This window comes from Heloderma suspectum, chromosome 1 (genome assembly GCF_057233095.1).
Source record: "Heloderma suspectum isolate Gila_16-S chromosome 1, 16-S_ref, whole genome shotgun sequence".
NCBI lineage: Eukaryota > Metazoa > Chordata > Lepidosauria > Squamata > Helodermatidae > Heloderma > Heloderma suspectum.
In genome coordinates this window covers 436,165,933-436,182,718 of record NC_139458.1, presented here as the reverse complement: position 1 = coordinate 436,182,718, position 16,786 = coordinate 436,165,933, and the positions used below count along the sequence as shown (strand labels likewise).

Sequence of the window (16,786 nt, the reverse complement as noted above, 5' to 3'; positions counted from 1 at the left end):
TCTGTGGTAAGAAAAAAGATGGAAATGGTGACAAAACATGGGAGTGTCATGAGTGGAAGACGACATTATCTGGACCCCCCCATAAAATCCTGGGCAATGGTGTGATAAAAGCCTTGTCTGGAAGCACCCTTGTACTGGACACATGAGTTCTGCTTATTGTAACAGCATGTAACCTCTATAATGACCCACTTTTTAAAAAATCAGGGACTAGCAGATCTCTCACTGAACTCCATAACAAGACAGAAAGTTGGCTGGGTCTTCTAAGTAAAGTGACCACTTGGTAAACGGCTGTCTGTGTTCACCCACCGTCCATCTAAGACTGCCTTTCAATCCCCAAGCGTCCATATAGTGAGGCCAGAAACCCCATCACGATGTATCACGATGGGAAAGTGTCCATGTTTTGCTTGTGATAGAAACGACATCAAATGTCAAGTGTTTGTGTCTGTTTAATAATAAAAGAGAATGTGTGTCTGTCTGCCTGCCAGTGCCATAGCACCAAGACCATGAAACCTGGATGCCTGAAACCTGGTGCACATACTACAGGGGCCCTATTGGTGTGCACCTCTGAGTTATTTGGTTGTTAAAACATCAAATAATTTTAATTAATTTAAATGTGTCCATGTGTGGAAGCCTGCAGTACTGTCTTCAGTCACAAAGTGGCAGACTTCCCTAACCAGCACACAGCTTTGCACTGCACTCAGTACAGTTGGAAGTCAGCAAGGTGCAGTCTCAGGGTCAGTTTTATGGCTACCCACTCCCCCCTTCTGTGGGCCGGCCGGCCACCCTGAGGGGAATGGAGTTGGCAGACCCCTCCCTCAGGGGAGTAGGGGTTGGGCCCAGGGTTGCCAGTGGGCATGGCTACACTTAAGGCAGGGCGGGCACACCTCTGTATCCACCTCTGACAGCTGCGTACGTTTGCTCAAAGGCCTTTTGTGTATCAAACTTAGGGCTATTCCAACCTGTGCAAAGCTGGGCCCATTTCCTAGGAAGCGATCAATTCGAATGGGCTGGCCATATCTTATTTCAAAAACACAACACTCCTGGTGGGCAACGCAGAAATGTAGATTTTATTGCATACAGCTGTGCTGTAACCAAATGCACAGGCCATTCAAGAGAGTGGAGCTGAGCAAACCCAGGGTGTACATTATTTCAGAAGTCGAGCCATTGTACAAGTGCGCCCAGACGTGGAGGTGAAAACTTCTACGTCGGTTTATACGCAGAAGGAGCTGGTTCTGCGTGTTTTGCGGCAGAGCCAAGCTTTGCACCCGCTGACTCGCCGAGCCAGGGGCGATGCCATGAGCCGTCCACCTGGTTCCTCCACAGAGCATTTGTTCAATGGTTTTAAGCTGATTCTGCTTTTAAAAGAAAAGGGGGAAGTTGACTGAATAAATTAATGAATTATAATAGTTTAAATTAATGAATAAGTGGATACCTTTTTTAATGGAATAAGTGTAAATTAAAATTAAACTTAATTAAAGAACACAGGCAGCCCACCTAAAATATGGGGGGATGAGTGAAACAGAGTGCTGAACTGGCACATGATTCGTCAGCCAGCACAGCCGTCAATTTTGCTGTGAAGTGAGAGGAAAACCAGTCTTGAGCTACAGAGGAAGGAACTGCAGAGAGCCCCGACTGGCACATGCACTGGCATGCATTCTTGGACACCTAAGACGACGTGAAGTGTTCCTCTGCTTACCTTCACAGTGTTGTTATAACCATTGGTGTTGACGTCAGGGGTCACTCCAGAAGCTGCCATGTAGGTGCTGCCAATCGTTTTGATCTTAGTGATGCACCGGAACTGGGGATCATCCAGGAGCTGTGAGAAGCAGGGGGGCCAAAGGACCCCCACCTCCATAATTATAGGGGTCAAACAAACCCATTGAGGAAGTTGGTTGGGGATGCCACGGGACTGACAGAAATGTTGACACCCAAAGGCCAGTTCACGCTCTTGCCAGCCAACAATCTCCCTCTATCATGCATGCCTGGAAGAGCAGTGGGCATACATACCCTCCCCACCCCGCCAGGCACAAAGAAAGGCCCTCTGCTTAAGAAGAGAAACCAGCGGCCTGACGGAATTCTGCTGTTTTATTATTTTATATTTTGTACCTTTTTAATTTAATTTTTAATATGTTAAGAAATATCTTAGATTGTAATCCACCTTGAGCACATTGGCAGAAAGGCTGCATATAAACGCAGCAAATAAACAAACAAGCATGATGTGATGTTACATGGGCAGTTGGCAGAGCTGCCGTTTGCATATGGGGAGGGGCGGGGAGGAACAGGTAAGCCCACCGCTCTGATCAAAAAACGCAGCCCCTCAGCTACGTGCTGCATTTCGTTTGGAAAAGAAAATGTCAGGAAGCTAATCACAGATCTCCTGTGCAGAGTGTGGTTTGACCCTGATTTTCCATATGTGGAGCAAATTGGATAGCAAGGCACTTCCAAAGAAGTAATCCCTCCCATTCTTCCTGTAGTGGAAGTCATGAAGACTGTATCATGGGCAATTCCAAGAACATTTTAATTGGCTCTAAAGCCAATTAAACAAGCTAAAGATTCTATTATAGGATGTGCACTTAGTATTCCAAGTCATGCAATTAGTATTTCGAGACATGCAGCTGTACTACTGGGACTCTCTTTATTTACCTAACGTGTTCCAGCGCAGTGCTGGTATGCAAGTTAGGTTCTGAAGCCCAGTTCTGGTGCAGCTTGGCTCATACTACCCCTGCCCCCTTCTTATTTCCCAAAGGCCGCCTTGGCCAATCTTGTCATCATCACAGCCCTGCTGACAGCCAGCTCCCCGACTGCCTGTCTCCTGTGGAGCACAGGAGGTGTGGTAGAATCCTAGAATCATAGAAGAGTAGGGTTGGAGGGGGCCTATAAGACCATCGAGTCCAACCCCCTGCTCAATGCAGGAACCCAAGTCAAAGCATCCCTGACAGGTGGCTGTCCAGCCTCATCTTGAATGCCTCCAGTGTGGGAGAGCCCACCTCCTCCCTAGGTCAATGGTTCCATTGTCATATTGCTCTAATAGTCAGGAAGTTTTTCCTGATGTTCAGCCGGAATCTGGCTTCCTGTCACTTGAGCCCATTATTCCGTGTCCTGCACTCTGGGATGATCAAGAAGAGATCCTGGCCTTCCTCTCTGTGACAACCTTTCAAGGAATTGAAGAGTGCTATCATATCTCCCCTCAGTCTTCTCCAGGCTAAACAGCCCAGTTCTTTCAGTCTCTCCTCATAGGGCTTTGTTTCCAGTCCCCTGATCATCCTTGTTGCCCTCCTCTGAAGCCTCTCCAGCTTGTCTGCATCCTTCTTAAAGTGCAGTGCCCAGAACTGGACACAGTACTCCAGATGAGGCCTGACCAGTGCTGAGTAGAGGGGAACTAGTGCTTGATGTGATTCAGAAGCTATACTTCTATTAATGCAGCCCAAAAGAGCATTTGCCTTTTTTGCAGCCACATCACATTGTTGGCTCTATTCAGCTTGTGATCTACCACATTCCAAGATCTTTCTCACTTGTAGTATTGTTGAGCCAAGTATTGCCCATCTCGTAACTGTGCATTTGCTTTCTTTCTCCTAGGTGCAGAGCTTGGCATTTATCCCTATTAAATGTAATTCTGTTGTTTTCTGCCCAGCGCTCCAGCCTATCAAGATCACTTTGCATTCTGTTTCTGTATTCCAGGGTATTAGCTATCCCACCCAATTTTGTGTCATCTGCAAATTTGATCAGCATTCCCTGCACCTCCTCCTCCAAGTCATTAATAAAAATGTTGAAGAGCACTGGGCCCGGACTGAGCCCTGCGGTACCCCACTCGTTACCTCTCCCCAGTTTGAGAAGATCCCATTGATAAACACTCTTGGAGTCCAATCCTGTAGCCAACTGTGGATCCACCTGATAGTTGTGGTAGCAGAGAAGAAGGCAGTCAGGTGGATAGATGGTCAGCCAGCATCTATTGCTTGATCTCTGGGTGACTTGGAGGAGATCAGCAAGAATATCAGGCTCCCAATTTTTTAAACGATAGCAACAAAAATGACTCTCACCTCCCCTAAATTACACTGCTGAAACACAGACAGTTTGTGGGGGTGAGGCTAAACAAAAGTGGATTTTTGTGTGGAACGACTGTGTCCTCTGTTTAGTTCTGCTAGTCAAAACAAATTCTTGGGATCAGAATTCTTGAATTGTAAATGCCTGTTTTCTGCATCAGGCTCCAGTGGGTGGATCTTGGGGCTCTAGTAAAAAAACAAAGCGGAACCCACAAGCCAGAAGTCGGCCCGGCCAGGCCCGGCCTTTGGGCCCACTAGCAAGCGGCTGCTTTGTCTGCTCGCCTGGGGTGACTCACCGCATCGAAATCCGAGATGATCTCGTTGAGGAAGCGCAGGCACTCAATCCCCCCGTTATTGATGCTCTCCTCCGTGTAGAAGTCGGCAAAGTTGGGGAGGGAGGCAAACATGACACCTATCTCATCGTAGGACTGACTGTACAGCTCCTGCACGTTAGGGGCAAGGAAGAAGAGGAGAAGAAATGAAGGAAGGCAGACAGTGCCCTGGTTCTGACATGCCAGCTCAGTTGTTGCAGTTAGTGGAGGTGGCAGATGATGAGAACAACAGCTCACACACCCACTGAGAACCTGCCTTTTGCAGCACTAACACAAGATTCTCAGTTATGGTCACATCCACATCCTTAAATGCAGGCATAGATCTGACCACTAGTGACTTCTGTGTGTCGGCTCGCTGGAGGTTAGATTTTTAGCGGGTATTCAGATGCACGAGTGAAATATGCAATCCTTTCCTTAAGAACAGAAGAGCCCTGCTGAGGGACGCCACCGGCTGATCCAACTGAGCAGGCTGCTTCCAACCATTGCCAGCTAGATGCCTACGGCAGCTTTCCCCCAGCTGGGGTGGCAGGAACTGTAGTCCAGCACATCTGGAAGGCGCCAGGTTAGGAAAGGCTGGCCTGAGGGAAGCCCACAAGCAGGGGATGGAGCTGGAACACAGGAAACGGCCTCATGCCAGGGCAGACTGACGCCCACCTCGCCTAGAATCGTCTCCTGCAGCTTGCCTCGACCTGGTGCTCTCCAGAGGTTGTTCAGTCATTAAGTCATGTCCGACTCTTCGTGACCCCACAGACCATAGCATGCCAGGCCTTCCTGTCCTCTGCTCTCTCCCAGAGTGTGCTCAAGTTCATATTCATTGCATCGGTGATGCTATCCAGCCATTTCATCCTCTGCTGTCCCCTTCTCCTTTTGCCTTCAATCATTTCCAGCATCAGGGTCTTTCCCAGTGAGTTTTCTCTTCACATTAGGTGGCCAAAATATTTGAGATCTCTAGTCTTTCCCATTCTGTTGTTTTCCTCGATTTCTTTGCATTGTTCATTTAAGAAGGCCTTCTTGTCTCTCCTTGCTATTCTCTGGAACTCTGCATTCAGTTGGATATATCTTCCCCTTTCTCCCTTACTTTTCGCTTCCCTTCTTTCCTCAGCTACTTGTAAAGCCTCATCAGACAGCCACTTGGCTTTCTTGCATTTATTTTTCTTTGGGATGGATTTTGTTGCTGCCTCCTGAACAATGTTACGGACCTCCGTCCATCGTTCCTCAGGCACTCTGTCTATCAGGTCTAATCCCTGAAATCTATTCCTCACCTCCACTGTATATTCATAAGGGATATGATTGAGGTCATACCTGAATGATTTAATGGTTTTCCCTACATTCTTCAATTTAAGCCGAAATTTTGCAAGAAGCAGCTCATGATCTGAGCCACAGTCAGGTCTTGTTTTTACTGCCTGTATAGAGCTTCTCCATCTTTGGCTGCAAAGGACATAATCAATCTGATTTCGATATTGACCATCTGGTGATGTCCATGTGTAGAGTCGCGTCTTGTGCTGTTGGAAAAGAGTGTTTGCTATGATCAGCGTGTTCTCTTGGCCAAACTCTATTAGCCTTTGTCCTGCTTCATTTTGTACACCAAGGCCATGCCTGCCTGTTATACCGGTGATTTCTTGACTTCCTACTTTGGCATCCCAATCCCCTGTGATGAAGAGGACATCTTTTTTTGGTGTTACTTCTAGAAGGTGTTGTAGGTTTTCATAGAACCGATCAACCTCAGCTTCTTTGGCCTCAGTGGTTGGGGCATAGACTTGAATTACTGTGATGTTGAATGGTTTGCCTTGGATTCGTACTGAGATCATTCTATCGTTTTTAAGATTGTACCCCAGTACTGCTTTTCCCACCCTTTTGTTGGCTATGAGTGCTACTCCATTTCTTCTAAGGGATTCTTGCCCACAGTAGTAGATATGATGGTCACCTGAATTAAATTCAGGTGACCATCATTTAAATTGAAGAACGTAGGGAAAACCACTAAACCATACAGGTATGACCTAAATCAGGTATGACCGTACAGTTGCGCTCATTTCACACGCCAGCAAGGTTATGCTCAAAATCCTACAAGCTAGGCTTCAGCAATATGTGAACCAAGAACTACCGGAAGTACAAGCTGGATTCTGAAGAGGCAGAGGAACTAGAGATCAAATCGCCAAAATTCACTGGATCATGGAGAAAGCAAGAGAATTCCAGAAAAACATCTATTTCTGTTTCATCGACTACGCTAAAGCCTTTGATTGTGTGGATCACAACAAACTGTGGCAAATTCTGAAAGTGATGGGAGTACCAGGCCACCTTACTTGTCTCCTGAGAAACCTGTACGAGGGTCAAGAAGCAACAGTAAGAACCAGACATGGAACAACCGATTGGTTCAAAATTGGGAAAGGAGTACGACAATGCTGCATATTGTCACCCTGCTTATTTAACTTCTATGCAGAATACATCATGAGAAACGCCGGGTTGGATGAATCACAGGTCGGAATTAAGATTGCCGGGAGAATTATCAACAACCTCCGATATGCAGACGATACCACCCTAATGGCAGAAAGCGAAGAGGATGTAAAGAGCCTCTTGTTGAGGGTGAAAGTGGAGAGTGCAAAAGCTGGTTTGAAACTCAACACTAAAAAATTGAAGATCATGGCATCTGGCCCCATCACTTCCTGGCATATAGAAGGGGAAGAAATGGAAGCAGTGACAGATTTTACTTTCTTGGGCTCCAAGATCACTGCAGACCGTGACTGTAGCCATGAAATTAAAAGACGCTTGCTCCTTGGGAGGAAAGCTATGGCAAACCTAGACAGCATAGTAAGAAGCAGAGACATCACCTTGCCGACAAAGTTCCACATAATCAAAGCTATGGTTTTCCCAGTAGTAATGTATGGCTGTGAGAGCTGGACTATAAGGAAGGCTGAGCGCCGAAGAATTGATGCTTTCCAACTGTGGTGCTGGAGAAGACTCTTACGAGTCCCCTGGACTGCAAGGAGGTCAAATCAGTCCATCCTAAAGGAAATCAACCCTGAGTGCTCATTGGAAGGACAGATACTGAAGCTGAAGCTCAAATATTTTGGCCACCTAATGCGAAGAGAAAACTCTCTAGAAAAGACCCTGATGCTGGGAAAGACTGAAGGCAAAAGGAGAAGGGGACAGCAGAGGATGAGATGGCTAGATAGCATCACCGATGCAATGAATATGAACTTGAGCACGCTCTGGGAGAGAGCGCAGGACAGGAAGGCCTGGCGTGCTATGGTCCATGGGGTCACGAAGAGTCGGACACGACTGAACAACAACAACTGCTTTTCCCACCCTTTTGTTGACTATGAGTGCTACTCCATTTCTTCTAAGGGATTCTTGCCCACAGTAGTAGATATGATGGTCACCTGAATTAAATTCGCCCATGCCTCTCCATTTTAGTTTGCTGATTCCCAAGATGTCGATGTTCAGTCTTGCCATCTCATGTTTGACCACCTCCAACTTACCTTGATTCATTGATCTTACATTCCAGATTCCTACACAATATTGTTCTTTAGAGCATCGGATTTTCTTTTCACCACCAGACATATCCACAGCTGAGTGTCCTTTCGGCTTTGTCCCAGCCACTTCACTCTTTCTGGCGCTACTTGGAAATTCCCTCTGCTCTTCCCCAGTAGTATATTGGACACCTTCTGACCTGAGGGGCTCATCTTCCAGCGTCATATCTTTAGCCTTGTGATACATTCCATGGGGTTTTCTTGGCAGGAATACTGGGGTGGGTTGCCATTTCCTTCTCCAGAGGACCACATTTTATCAGAACTCTCCACCATGACCTGTCCGCCTTGGGTGGCCCTGCATGGCATAGCTTATGGCTTCAGTGAGTTACGCAAGCCCCTTTGCCACAACAAGGCAGTGATCTATGAAGGGGTTTCCAGAGGTACTCGACGTCAGCTCCCATCAGTCCCACGGTCTTGCAAATGGTCAGGAATGCTGGGTTTTGTCATCCAAAACATATGGAGGGCACCAGGTTGGGGACGCTTGATCTCCTGTGACCAGCATAGCCCTGCAGGCTCCCAGGCAGCCAGAGAGGCCTTTCCATCACCTACTGGATCCTTCAGACTGAAGATGCCAGGGACTGAAACGGAGACCTTCGGTCTGTGCTCTCCGCTGCACTAAGACCTGCTCCTCAACAGACGGCTGCCTGCTATTGTTTCTGCCCAGCATCTGTTACTCAGAGGCATTCAGAGCCTGTGCAGGGAGGTGCCACTGGACTCTTGTGCAACAATTATCCCCTGAGCCAGGGGAGCAGAACCTCAAAAGTGCAGGGGCCAAATCTGGCCCCCCGGGGTTCCCAACCTTGTGACATCACCCTCCCTCAGGTCCATCGCCTGCGCTTTGGGACAGCTGATCTCACTGTCCCACAAGCTTCAGCCCCTAAATTCACCAGGTAAAAGAGACGCCCAGTATGCCTAATGGGTTCCCTTTACCCAACCAGGAGAAGGACCCAGGAAACAGGAACACATCTGGTGGTGCAGAAAGATGAACAAGATGTGGGATTTTATAATTTTAAAACAAATTAAAGTTTGTTTAATACAACAGACGTTATATCTTATAATTAATTAACTCAGTTCCCAGCCTTACCCTGCCTGCTCCACCCCTTCTCACTCCTATTCCCACAACCACACGATCTACGCATAGCTTCATCAACCCTTAAGGCCCTCCCTCCCCTCTCTCCACCCCTGTCTAACCAACTAAGTCTCTGCTCCTGCCTTTAGTATGCTCAGCCTCTTCTCTCTCTCTCTCTCTCTCTCTCTCTCTCTCTCTCTCTCTCTCTCTCTCTCGCACACGCACGCACGCACGCTCCGCTTCCACCTTTCACTCACTCTCTACCAAACAGTTAACCCCAGATCACCTGAGTTCTATTTAACACAGCAAAACATATAAACATTAATTGCGTCCACACCCCTTTCCCTCCAACCACCAATCATTTGATGTTTTTCCAACTTTTGTGCAGTTTTCCTCCCATTCTAAGGGTGTGATCCTATGGCCACTGGATAGCGGCTAGACGGCCGTAGGGTTGTTTGGTTTCTGGGAACTGACCTCAGACCCCGCGCTCAGAGGTTGGTTCCCGGAAAACTGCCTCCCCAGCCCCGCCGCCTTGTAGGCGGCATGATTCGTTCCTGGGCTCCACACTCGGATGAGCAGTGCGGAGTGGGGCAAAAGGGGGCGCTCCCAGGGGCGAGGAGTGCAGAAGTGCTGGTATGACGCTCCCTATGCATCATCCGGCCTCCCCCCACCCCGCTCCGAAGTCCTGTGGCTGCACAGCCAAAACTGGCTGTCTAGCCACAAAGGCAGGTACGCAGTTGCCTCCAAATTTGGAGGCAGCCACCTATCGTAATAGGATCGCACCCTAAAAGGCTGGAATGCCTCTCCTAAGGCTGAGTTACTGGCAGTGAGAGCTTCAAGCTAAGATATGCTGATATTTTTAATTATTCTTGTGTGCCCCCTTTTGCTTTGCCTTGGGCCCCACCCACCGCCTGAATGCTGCCCCCAGTGGCTTCTCCGAAACAGAATTCGGCCTACAGGCGGCTGCGCGCCCCGGCCCTGAGCAAACAATTCCAGCCTGGCGGCCCGTTTTGGCAGCCTGGTCTTCGCCCGCCAACGCTCACCTCGTCTCGTTTCTTGGAGCCGAGGAAGTGCCGAGCCACATGCTCCGGCAGCATGTTGGTGACCAGGGCCTCGTTCCAGCGCCGCATCTCATACACTCGCTCCTTCTGGTCATGAACATCGATCTTCCACAGGAACAAAGTCCGGGCCAGCTTCTCCACCTGCCCCGCGAGGGAGATCCAGGATTACAGGGGCTGCCTTTACATCAAAGAAAAAACCTGCAGTCCTCCCGTCGTGGAGCCTTTCCACGTTTACCGCGGGCTCCCAGACGGTGACCGAGTGGCTACTGGGAGGGGAAGCTTTTAATTAATTTATTTATTTATTTCATTTCTATACCGCCCAATAGCCAGAGCTCTCTGGGCGGTTCACAAAAACTAAAACCAAACAACACACAATAAAACAATTTAAAATATATAGAACATTAAAACCACAATATAACAATACAACCACAATAAAACCTAGCAGCAGTACAGGAGTTTAAAATACAGATTTAAAACAGCAAAGATAAAAATTTAGAAAGCTAAAATGCCTGGGAAAATAAAAAGGTCTTCACCTGGCGCCGAAAGGAGTACAATGTAGGCGCCAGGCAAACCTCACTAGGGAGCTCATTCCAGAGCCGGGGTGCCACAACAGAAAAATTTTTTAATTTCAAGGTTCCATAGGAATCAATGAAACACCGCCATCTAGTGGCTATTTTAATAGCGCAACAATCCAACGTATTTTAAGACTTCATTATTTCCGGATCTATTTAACATGGTATAAGCAGGAAATGCCTCTGGATGTGCCCTGGAGGTCGATGACATCATGAAAATGACCCGCAAACTTCCGTGAGTGAGCAATCTCAATAGCAGGATAAAAGCTCCGTGTGAAGAAGCCCAGGGCCTTCCCAGGAAGGGCTTAAATCCACGTGGAGCACAGCATGGCAACGGCACAGCCCCCACCCCATTTGAACACATGAAGGTGCCATATACCAAATCATATCCTTGGTCTTGCCAGCCAGGAATGGTCTAGAGCAGGCTTCCCGAACCTGGCCCTGATGTGTGGGACTACAACTCCCATAATCCCCCAGCCAGCATAGGGATGGTGGGAGCTGTAGTCCCACACATCGGGAGGGTGCCAGGTTGGGGAAGGCTGCTCTAGAGTTCTTGAAGGTCTCAGGTCAGCTACCTTAAATTCACTGAACATGGTAGGAATCAAACCTTGGACCTTTTGCATGCAAACCACATACTCTGCTTCTGAGCTATGGCTCCTCCACTGATTTGCCTTCCATTTCAATACCATTTTAACAGCCCCCCTCCCCACCCCCTCAGGGTTATGTTCATTTGCCTATTTCTTTAACCAGAGTTTTCTTTTCAATAGAATTGAGAAAAGCAACCATGCCACGCCCTTTTCCCCTCATAGCAATGTTAACCCAACTCCAAAACTTTACATAACCTCAAGACTGCTTTACTGCAGTGTGTTCTATGTGGGGCTGCCCTTAAGGCTGCTGTGCAGAACGCAGCAGTGTGGATGTTGTCGGGAGCTGCCCCTTTCCATCATGTAACTCCTTTGCTGAGGGAACTGTACTGGCTGCCTATTCGCTACTGGGCCAGGTTTACGGTTCTAGTACCAGTGTACAAAGCCCTAAACAACTTGGGACCAGGACACCTGAGAGAGCGCCTTCTTCCTTCCCAACCCACCCAGTCAGTGAGGTCATGCTCCTGGTGGTTTCACGTGGGCCTATGGCCCAATTGGAGTCCACCCGGAGCAGAGCCTTCAGTGTGGTGGCTCCCATACTGTGCAACTCCCTGCCTCTGGAAATCAGACGGGTGCCAACACTGTGTTGTTTCCAGCACCTCCTGAAAACATCTTTATTTCAGAAAGCCTTCCTTGACTGACCAACCACTGTTTTTACTGGTATTCTGTTTTTTAAAATAACTCTTTTTAATATGGTGTTTTATTCTATCTGTTGTTGTTCACTGCTCCGGAATCTGATTAGATGTGGAGCAGTATAAATGTTGTAAATAAATAAATCCGTCATTTCTCAACAGTTTGGGACTAGTGAAAAACCACTGCATTCCACAGCCATGAAATGCACAGCCACCCTCCCCTTCATAGAATCATAGAATCATAGAATAGTAGGGTTGGAAGGGGCCTACAAGGCCATCGAGTCCAACCCCCTGCTCAATGCAGGAATCCAAGTCAGAGCATCCCTGACAAATGGCTGTCCAGCCTCGTCTTGAAGGCCTCCAGTGTGGGAGAGCCCACCACCTCCCCAGGTAATTGGTTCCATTGCCGTATTGCTCTGACACTCGGGAAGTTTTTCCTGATGTTCAGTCGGAATCTGGCTTCCTGTAACTTGAGCCCATTATTCCGTGTCCTGCACTCTGGGATGATCAAGAAGAGATCCTGGCCTTCTTCTCTGTGACAACCTTTCAAGTACTTGAAGAGTGCTATCATATCTCCCCTCAGTCTTCTCTTCTCAAGGCTAAACATGCCCAGTTCTTTCAGTCTCTCTTCATAGGGCTTTGTTTCCAGTCCCCTGATCATCTTTGTTGCCCTCCTTTGAACCCTCTCCAGCTTGTCTGCATCCTTCTTAAAGTGTGGTGCCCAGAACTGGACACAGTACTCCAGATGAGGCCTAACCAGTGCTGAGTAGAGGGGAACTAGTACTTCCCGGGATTTGGAAGCGATGCTTCTATGAATGCAGCCCAAAATAGCATTTGCCTTTTTTGCAGCCACATCACACTGTTGGCTCATATTCAGCTTGTGATCGACGACAATTCCAAGATCCTTCTCGCTCGTAGTGTGGTTCAGCCACGTATCCCCCATCTTGTAACTGTGCATTTGGTTTCTTTTTCCTAGGTGCAGAACTTGGCATTTGTCCCTATTAAATGCCATTCTGTTGTTTTCTGCCCAGCACTCCAGTCTATCCAGATCACTTTGAATTTTGTTTCTGTCTTCCAAAGTATTAGCTATCCCTCCCAATTTTGTGTCATCTGCAAATTTGATCAGCATTCCCTGCACCTTCTCCTCCAAGTCATTAATAAAAATGTTGAAGAGCACTGGGCCCAGGACTGAGCCCTGCGGTACCCCACTCGTTACCTCTCCCCAGCTTGAGAAGGTCCCATTGATAAGCACTCTTTGAGTCCGATTCTGTAGCCAACTGTGGATCCACCGGATCGTTGTTTCATCTAGCCCACTTCGAGCTAGTTTGCTCATCAGGATATCATGGGGCACTTTGTCGAAAGCTTTGCTGAAGTCGAGGTATATGATGTCTACAGCATTCCCACGGTCTACAAGGGAGGTGACTTGATCAAAAAATGAGATCAGATTTGTCTGGCAGGACTTGTTTTTGACAAATCCATGTTGGCTTCGAGTAATCACGGCATTGTTGTCAAGGTGCTTCCAGATGGATTGCTTTATGATCTGCTCCAGAATTTTCCCAGGGATTGATGTCAGACTGACTGGTCTGTAGTTCCCAGGTTCCTCCTTTTTACCCTTTTTGAAGATAGGGACAACGTTAGCCCTCCTCCAGTCATCTGGCACTTCCCCTGTCCTCCATGATTTCTCAAAGAGAATAGACAGCGGTTCTGAGAGTTCTTCTGCCAGTTCCTTTATGACTCTAGGATGCAGTTCATCTGGCCCTGGAGATTTGAACTCATTCAAAGTAATGAGGTGTTCCTTGACCATATGCCTGTCGATCTCAAGCTGCAATCCTGCCCCTTCAGCCTGTACTTCGCCTTTGCCAGGGGGGTCATAGACCCTCTTTTGGGAGAAGACTGAGCCAAAGTAGGAATTGAGCACCTCTGCCTTTTCTTTGTCCTCTGTTATCATTTTGCCATCCTTATTTAATAGCTGAACAACCATTTCTTTCCTCTGCCTTTTACTATGCACGTAGCTGAAGAAAGCCTTTTTGTTGTTTTTAGCATCCCTCGCTAACCTCACCTCGTTCTCCGCTTTAGCCTTCCTGACGCCATCCCTGCAATTCTGTGCTACCTGCCTGTACTCTTCCTTTGTTACTTGGCCTTCTTTCCACTTCCTATATGTGTCCTTTTTTGTTTTCAGGTCATCCCTAAGCTTTTTGTGAAGCCACATTGGCTTCTTCTGTTGTCTTCCACCTTTTCTTCTTGTTGGAATTGTTTGTGATTGTGCATTGAGAATTTCCTTTTTTAAAAGTTCCCACCCATCTTGGACTCCTTTTCTCGCTAGCATTGCTTGCCATGGGACCTTACTGATCATTGTTCTGAGTTTATTAAAATCAGCTTTCCTAAAATCCAGGGTACGCGTTTGAGTACACTCGGCTTTTGCTTCCCTTAGAACCAAAAACTCAAGTACAACATGGTCGCTTTCCCCCAGAGTTCCTGTAACTGCTACTTTATCCACTAAGTCATCTCTGTTGGTTAGGATCAAGTCAAGGATAGCCGATCCTCTAGTTCCTTCCTCTACTTTCTGTAGGAGGAAGTTATCCGCCACACAAGTCAGGAATTTCCTGGAGGGGCCATGTTTTGCAGAATTTGTCTCCCAACAAATATCGGGGAAATTGAAGTCCCCCATTACTACTACATCATGCTTCCTTAAAACATTGGCTATTTGCTTTTCAAAAGTTTCATCCTTGTCTTCTCCTTGATTGGGTGGCCGGTAGTAGACTCCGACCACCAGGTTCCTTTTATTCTTTGCTCCATTTATTTCAACCCAGATGCTCTCGATGGGGCTACCAAGCTCCTTCTCCTGTATTTCTGTGCAGAGATATGTATTTTTCACATACAGTGCAACCCCGCCTCCCTTTCTGTTCCTCCTGTTCTTTTTGAACAAGTTATATCCTTCAACTGCTGTATTCCAGTCATGAGAGTCATCCCACCAAGTCTCAGTTATACCTATCAAGTCATAATTTCCCTCCTGTATTAAGAGTTCAAGTTCGTTCTGTTTGTTTCCCATACTCTGGGCATTAGTATATAGACATCGAAGACCATGTGCTTCATAGTCTGGCTTTCTTCCTACCTGTGTCTGAAGACTATTATTGGACGCTATCAGAGCTGTTCTCTCCATTGCAGTGCGTGCGCCTACGTCCATTGTTACCCCCAACATTACATCTCCCTTCCCCGTAGGATTCAGTTTAAAGCCCTCCTGATGAAGTTCTTCATGCTGTGGCCAAACACATTCTTCCCAGCCTTTGTGAGGTGCAACCCATCCCTAGCCAACAGCCCATCTTCCAGGAAGTATAGCCCGTGGTCCCAGAATCCAAATCTCTCTCGTCGGCACCACCTTCGTAGCCAGTCATTCACCCGGAGTATTTTTCGTTCCCTTTCTGTCCCTCTTCTAACTACTGGAAGGATGGATGAGAAAACTATCTGGGCCCCAAAGTTCTTGAGTTTCCTTCCCAAAGCTTCAAAGTCTGACGTGATCTCTTCGTAGCTCCGCTTGGCGGTATCATTTGTTCCCACATGGATGAGAAGAAAGGGATACCTGTCAGTGGGCTTTATGAGTGCAGGCAACCTTTCAGTCACGTCTCTAATCTGTCCTCCCGGGAGACAACATACCTGGCGAGTCCACGGGTCTTCGCGACATACTTGGGTCTCGATCCCACGCAGCAAGGAGTCTCCCACTACTACCACTCTTCTCTTCTTCTTCTTGTAGGCCTGGGTTTCATCGCCTCTGTTTGACTGACCTTTAGCCTCTTGCTCACTCTCATGCAGGTTCCCCTGTGATTCTTCCTCTGCAGGCTGTCCTCCAGTCTCATCTGCAAGTACCTGGAATCGGTTCCACAGCTCCACCGCTTCCACTGGTGCAGAGTGGCGTCTAGTTCTTCTTCTCCTAACTGTCACCGTTTTCCAAGGAGTATCCTCTACTCCATTTTTCTTCACCTCAGCATTTCCCACTGCCTCATCTTGCTGTTGCTCTTCAAGCTTGTGGTCTGCCCTTTGCTGCTGTAGTTCCCCCATTCTGTCCAAGAACTCTTCGTGTTCTCTTATTCCCCGGAGGGTTGACAGTCGCCGCTCCAGTCCACTTACTTTTTCCTCCAGCAGCGTGATCAACTTGCACTTGTTGCAGGTGTAGGCCATGTTGTTCTCAGGCAAGAAAACAAACATTGCACACACCTTGCAGGTCACCACCACTGGAGAGTCTTGTCCTTCCATAGCCTCTTTTCCCTTTTTGTGTCTAGCTTTGTGATTGTTCTAGACTAGCCTGTGCCTGCTCCTCTACTCAGTAGAGGTTAAAAGCAGAGTCCCACTGGTGTGGAAGTGTGTGTTACAAGACAAATAAATGAAAAAAAGTTAGTAAAAAAAAATAAAATAAAATAAAATAAAAAAAAAAATGTTAGGGGCCTCCCCCTTGACCTCCCCTGCCGAACTCCCCTGGCCAACTCCTGTTTGCTCCCCCTGTTCGCTCGCTCTCTGGGAGCTTGCCTGCTTCTGTAGTCCCTGGACCAGCTGGAGCAGCTTGCTCTGCTCTGCTCTGCTCAGCTGGGAGGCGGGAAACAGACTGAAGCTTCCCGCCCACTCAGCTGCTGGGAGTACTCAGGCCACACCCCTCCAATTCAGTTGGAGCTCTCAGAAGCTCCTGGTGAGCTCACAGCCAGTCAGAAGGATAAAGGGCAGCGCCCTGGGCTTCCTGCAACCCACTTACCTCTTAGCCTCTGTCTCCTTTGTCTCCTTTGTCTCCTTTGTCTCTTCAACCACTGCAACTCCCCTGGCCAACTCCTGTTTGCTCCCCCTGTTCGCTCGCTCTGTTCACTCGCTCTCTGGGAGCTTGCCTGCTTCTGTAGTCCCTGGACCAGCTGGAGCAGCTTGCTCTGCT

General features: G+C 47.9%; 1 protein-coding gene across 1 annotated transcript in view; it reads right to left on the bottom strand.

Annotated features, from left to right (window-relative positions):
• The window catches only part of ADCY3 (adenylate cyclase 3), a 142,225-nt gene that overhangs the window by 8,707 nt on the left and 116,732 nt on the right, over positions 1–16,786 (bottom strand). The window contains exons 15-17 of the mRNA XM_084829491.1: positions 10,012–10,170; positions 4,337–4,483; positions 1,697–1,816 (exon numbers count right to left, since the gene is read on the bottom strand). Of these exons, the coding sequence (XP_084685617.1) occupies positions 1,697–1,816; positions 4,337–4,483; positions 10,012–10,170 (426 nt within the window). The remainder of the gene's footprint in view (positions 1–1,696; positions 1,817–4,336; positions 4,484–10,011; positions 10,171–16,786) is intronic.